The following is a 6837-nucleotide window of genomic DNA, read 5'->3' on the forward strand; positions in this document are numbered from 1 at the left end:
GGGGGGGGGCACTGGGGGGGTCTGGACGGCCCACGTGACGCGGAGGAAACTAAACAAGTGCAGGTGCCGCAACGCGGAAGTGGAACAGCGAAAACATCCGTCACATGACCCGGGCTCCCGGGCTGAGTCATGCGCGTGACGGACAGCGGGCTCGGCCAATCAGCGGGCCCAAAGGGGCGGGGTCTGGTCCATGGCGCTCTCTGATTGGCTGAGCGGCCTGACAGCGCAGTCGCCTTCTGACAGCAGAAGATAAGGAACTTATCTTTCTGCAAAAGATTTTTTTTTTTAATAAAGCAAAAATTTATTTGCTTTTTTTTTGTCTGTGAAAGTGAAATTGGTGTTTTTTTTAATCTTTACCTAACAACAAATCACAGTGGATTTAACACTTTTAGCTCGTTTAGACTCGTTTACACTGAATATAAAACAGAATTGAAATTAAACTGAGAAAAGAAGTATTAGAGCAGAATGACACACACTATTTTTTTAACAAAGCAAAAATCGATTTGTGCTTTTACTTTGTCTGTGAAAGTGAAATTTTTTTTTATCTTTACCCAACAATAAATCAGTGGATTTAACTCTTTTAGCTCATTTATACTGAATATAAAACAGAATTGAAATTAAACTGAGAAAAGAAGTCTTAAAGCAGAAAGACACACACTATTTATAGACAGGAACTGGCACAGAGCCAAGTGAACATGCTCTTGCAACATCAAATCCAACTTAAACCGCTGACGTCTAGAATAATGAGAAACTGCTGAGCAGCTCGTTTCTGGACGTGTAAAATGAGAATTAAGGAAACAAACAAACACATGTAGTGATAAATGTCCAGTGAGAAGCGGCGCCGAAGGATCCAGACACTCCTGTGTCCAGATTCACGAAGCATCCTGAGGCTAAAAGATATCTCTTTGTGACATCACTGAAGAAAAACTTTAGTTTTAACATCTCTTTGATGTTTTGATTCTTTTATGTGGAAACGTTTACAACTGCTGAAATGCTTTGAAGGGTTTACGCTTTTTAAAAAATTTTTTTTTTTTAGAATCGAGTCATCGGTGTTGCTACAGGCCTGGAACAAACAAGACTTGTTTATTGTTGTTTATCAAGCAATAAAGGAGGTGTATTCTTTTTAAAAGACGTCCGTTTTACTTCCAGTTAAACACACCAGAGCAGCATATCAAGAGGAAAGAACACAGATTCCAGATCGTAACATGTGATCAATAAAACATCGTAAACGTTGTAAACTTGTTGGATGATTGTTTGCAGGTTCCATAAATGTTCCTTGCAGCGGAAACTGTTTACAAACACATTCCTTCCCGCTGTCCAGTGGAACGACTCACCGGGGTGCACTTGTTTTTGGATCAGCTGTTTGAACCCGTCTTGCGATCAGAACGCCGAGTCGGCGATTATTCACCAAATCGTAGTTGGCGTCTCTCCGCGGCGCTAACATTAGCATGCGCTAAAGCTAGTTATCACCAGGTCTGTTGTTGTTGCACTAAACTCCTCTTCAGTGGAGTGAGAATGGAAAAACTGTCCTTGTATTTTGATTGTCTGACTGTAAACGCAACTTTTTGAAAAACTTTGACTGGTTCTTTCAGGAGCAACTTTTGACTTAAAGAGAAATAAACCCATGTGAACAAGTGATTCACTTTTTAAAACTGCTAACTGTAAATGCAACTTTTAGAAAATTTTTTTACTGGTTCTTTCAGTAGTAACTTTTGACTTAAAGGGAAAAAAACCCACAAATAATGTGAACAAACGATTCACTTTTTAAAACTGCCGACTATAAATGCAACTTTAAAAAAAAAAATTTACTGGTTATTTCAGTATTAACTTTTGACTTAAAGAGAAAAAAACCCCCACAAATAATGTGAACAAATTATTCACTATTTAAAACTGTTGACTCTAAACGCAACTTTTTGAAAAATTTTTTACTGGTTCTTTCAGTCGCAACTTTTGACTTAAAAGGAAAAAAACCCACAAATAATGTGAACAAATGATTCACTTTTTAAAACTTAACAAATTAATTTTTAATATTATGTTTTATTCGTCTCATTAAAGTCTTAAGTAAAAATGATCTAGTGAAATAGATCTACTTATTTTGAAACTTAATAAAACTTGGACAATGAAAATAAAGTGAAATTAAAGTTTTAGTTTTCTTTTAAAAAGTCCATAGTTCCTCTCAAAAAGTGCAAATAACCATCACGTGTCAGATTTTAAAGAAATACTCGACAATTTAATTTCAGCACCTCGGAAATGACCTCAGGTCGTTTTTAATCCAATAAGTCTCTTATAAACGTGTTAAAAAAATGTTTCCCGTAACTTGAAAGGATTCGTCTTCCGTCAGAAGATACTGATTTTAAAACAAGCGCACTCCGGTGAAACAAAACAAAAATAGCTCAATAGAGTGAACCAGGTATCGTTCACACAATAGACCAATTATCGGTACCGATATTCTGCATTTTGACAAATATCAGCCTTTTTTTAAAAGGTTATTAATAAATGCAATAAAAAATAACAGTTGAATTTTGCATTATACAAAATTTCCATACAAATATTGTAAATGTTTTTTTAAACGACAAATGAATATCGGCGCCAAATATCCGTTATCGGCCTCATTGATAATCGGTATCGGCCATGAAAAAAAAAAAATCAAAATCGGTCCATCTCAAGTTCACACATATTTGTTAGTGTACATTTATAAGTAATAGTTATCCAGTTTAAACAGAGAAAAATAAATAAATTAAATGTTCTGTGAACCAAAAAGATCAAAGAATGAATAAATAATACATTTCAACAAAATCAAAGACAACAAACAAACAAATCCTTTAAACATTATTTGGTTAAAAACAAAGTAGAAACTCTTGAGTTTTGAGAGAATTGCACATCGTCGGCGAAAAAGATTTTTTTTTTTTTACAAAAGTGACACCAGGGCGAAGTTTTTAAATGAGAAGTGGGTTCCTTCATAACGTGAGTTTCAAAATTCACAACAAAACAAACAAACGAGATTCATTTATCGGGTAAACGAGAACATTCGGTCATTTCTGCATTTCTTCACTTTCTTCCAAATGACGTTTCGAAAACTTTAACATTTTTAAAAACTAGATTTTCAGACTTAAAAGAGAAACGACACCAGACACCTGCTGCTCTGGTGTCGTTCTGGATTCTTCTCTTTCTCACTGGAAGAGCTGAAGAGTTCATACTTTATATATAGAATCCTGATACAGGACTTATTGAAATATTCTAGAACTTACACCGTTAATGCTTTTACTTTGTACCGAACCTTTATAAGGTCAATTAAATACTTGAAAATTTTACTTTTTTTTTCGCCCCGTGAAGTCTTGTGGATTCTCACACATTCTAGAACCGTCACTCATTCTAGAACTCTCTCACAATCCAGAACACACATTGTGGAACACTCACACATTTGAAAACACTCATTTGAGAACTCAGACGTGTTTGATAGCGCACGCTCTAGAACTGTCACACACTCTAGAACTCACACATTCTGGAACTCTAGAAAATTCCAGACTGTCACACACGTTCTACAACTCCGGCACCAGAACTGCAATATTTTCTAGAACTCAGACACGTTTGACAGGACACACTCTAGAACTGTCACACAATCTGGGACCTCCACGCTCTAGAGCATTCAACGTATCCTAGAACTCTGGCAGATCCTAGACCGTCACATTCTAGAACTCTCACACTAATACTCATACATTCTAGAACTCTGGCACATTCTAGAACTGCCACATATTCTAGAACTCAGACACGTTTGATAGCACACGTTCTAGAACAGTCATTCAGGAACTTACACACTTTGGAGAACTCACACACACTCAAGAACTTTCCACATTTTAGAACCGTCACTACACTGCAACTCACATATTCTACACCTCTGAGAACATTCTAGAACTCACACAAACACAAGAACCTCCACACGCTCTAGAACTCGTCACAAACCCCCTGATGGTTCTAGAACAGTCTTTTCCACCTTAGTGTCGAACATGTTTCCTTCTTTTCACTGATCATTCTGGAAGGAAACCAGAAGAAATGCAGACGATACCAAATATGGTCGTTTACCGAAGAAAGATCAAAGACAAGTGCTTTAAAAACAAAACAAAGAAAAGATTCCATCTCTCGGCATAAAAACTAAAGAACAAACATTTCTCGGGCCATCAAACCAATAGAAATGTGACTTTTTGGACAACCTGATGAATCCAAACGTGTTTTTTTTTTTTGGTCCTTTCCACTCCAGTTCAAAGTCCGTTTCTCCGAACGAATCTTCCCGAATCTTCTCCCGCTTCCCTTTGGGAGAACCGACCGACCGACTCCAGAAAAACTCCCGCGAGCAGGAATTTCCCGCACATGCATTCTTGTAAACATCCGTAAACCTCGCATCGTGGAGACTTTACATTTCCCTGCTGAACGCATGTTTGTTCGTCTCGGATCTGATGATCTTCAAAGCTTCCCTTTGATTTCATTGCGTCGCCGCGAGAGGTCAATTCCTCAATGCAACTTTTGAAAAAAACAACAACAAAAAAACAAAATACTGTCCAGGTCCTCGCGGAGCAGCAGAGATCAACATGCGACCAACACTGGAGGTTCGCTCACACAGCCGATCCAGACACCTGCATGACATCACAAAGGGAGGATAACCTTTGTGATGTCATACAGGGAAATAATGCCTCCCCCTCCCACGGGGAAAAAACTACAATCAGGCGCCCTTTTTTCTTCTTCCCCTCATTGCAAATGCGACTGGAAAACAGAGGGAGTTGAGGAGTGGGCGTGGCCAGACGCAGCTCATTAGCATTTAAAGGTACAGGCACAGAAACAGCCTGTTCTCCACGGAGGGACTTTTAGACTGAAATTCAGGACTAAGGCTGGATTTAGGTGAAATACACGTCTAATACTTTGTCGGACCTCTGATAGTGACGCGAAATTGTTCGTACTCGGACTTTCTAGCGGACAGACGACCAAGGTGGATCGCTATTAACGGTGACTGTCAAAATAAAAGCACCAGGAGAACATGCACTGGGAGTCGTGACACCACTTTGTTCTGATTCTCTCTTTTTCTTCCTAATTTAATATTAGAAACTATAAAAAATTTGCTTTAATCGCATCTCTGACGCCCATTTTAGTGGTTTTCCGACGTCGTCGGCGACATTCCGGGTCTCTTCCAGTCGGAATATTTGACTTTTTGGTTGTTTTGCATCTGTAAATAAAATGTAAATAAAAATAGTGGGGATGTAACTAATAAATAAAAAAAAGAGAAAAAGGAAAAACACTGAAAGAAAAAAGTGGAAAAAAGGGGGGAGAGACAAAAAAAGGAACAAAAAAAAAAAAAAAAAAGACAAATAAAGAAAAAAACAAGTCATATTAGTGGAGAAAGAAAAGAAAGAAAGTAAAAAGGGGCCGCAATGTTTAAACAGCTCATCAGTTTGTCGTCGGTAAATAGAAAACGTGGAGTCGGATCTGTGCAGGATCGGCTCCTCTGATTGGTGGAGGGGGAAAAGGGGGCGGAGACAGTCTCTCTCACACACACACACACACACACACACACACACACACACACACACACACACACACACACACACACACACACACACACACACACACACACACACACACACACACACACACACACACACACACACACACACACACACACACACGCGTACAGCGGCTCTGTTCGTCCACTCCACCTTCGTCCTCCATCCTCTTCGTCGTCTGCATTCACACACGTGGAGAAAATAAAATAAAATAAAATAATAAAAATAAAATAAAATATAACAAAAATAATAATAAAAAAATAAAATAAAAATAAATAAATAAATAAAATATAACAAAAATAATAATAATAAAAAAATAAAATATAATAAAATAATAATAAAAAAAATACATAAAAAATTATAAATAAATACATAAAATAAAATAAAATAAAAGAAAGCAGAGTGGGCCGGTCAGACGTCGTAGTCTGGCAGCGCGGAGTAGGAGATCCCGCCGACCGCCGGCGGGTTGGAGTGAAGGGGGAGGAGCCAGCAGAACACCGACCCTGGAGAGAGACCAGCACCTCCTCAATCCACACAATCCAGAAAATAATCCCATTACATGATCTGAAACCTTTAATCTGGATTTTTTTTCCTCTTTAAATAACATCAAGGTATAAAGTTTAAAAGTTCTCCGACGGCTGATTGAGAAAAAAAGTCACTCGTTTATTTTATTTGACAAAAAAAGTTGTGTTTTGTTCATTTTCATTCAAAACGATCTCGTTTTTGTTCCGTTTACACACAAAGTCATTTACAGATTTTTCTTTTCACTCGTAGCTTAAAAGGATTTAAAAAAAAAAAGTGAATAAATATCTAAAATCACAAGAAATGTAAAAAAAAAGCGGCGTAAACAAAGAAAAATGTGAGACGAAATAGTAAAAATTGCTAAAATGTAAAAAAAAAAAATAGCGTGCTGAAAAAGGTCGAAAAAAAGTCATTAGCTTTACTTTGAAAAGCCGAATTGAGCGGCAGGTTGCCAGGTTGGCTGACCAGGAGCCACCAAACTGCTGAAATTCTGGTAAAACATGAATTTCCACCCAGAGAAACTAAACCCAGACGTTTGTTAGAGATTTATTCTTTGATGTTTTTATTATTTATTATTTTAAACAAACTGTTTCACCGAAAGTTAAAAAAATTGTCTTTAAATCTAAATATAGTCGACATTAATTCCGAGGTTTTCCCTGAAGAACAATGGATAACCAGCTTCAGTCTTCAGGAGAAAAAAACTGTGATTAATCGCAATTAATCAGAGAAAATTGTGCGATTAATTAATCGACTGACGGCGCGAGTT

General features: G+C 37.5%; 1 protein-coding gene across 1 annotated transcript in view; it reads right to left on the reverse strand.

Annotated features, from left to right (window-relative positions):
• Positions 1–5960: 5960 nt before the first annotated feature.
• LOC308146992 (palmitoyltransferase ZDHHC3) overlaps positions 5961–6837 on the reverse strand; it is a gene marked incomplete at both ends in the record, with an annotated part of 8727 nt that continues 7850 nt past the window's right edge. Inside the window, 1 exon segment of the mRNA XM_080519023.1 lies at positions 5961–6052. Within this exon segment, the coding sequence (XP_080375149.1) occupies positions 5961–6052 (92 nt within the window).

The sequence above is a fragment of the Blennius ocellaris genome (genome assembly GCF_963422515.1).
Source record: "Blennius ocellaris genome assembly, chromosome: 23".
NCBI classification, from domain to species: domain Eukaryota; kingdom Metazoa; phylum Chordata; class Actinopteri; order Blenniiformes; family Blenniidae; genus Blennius; species Blennius ocellaris.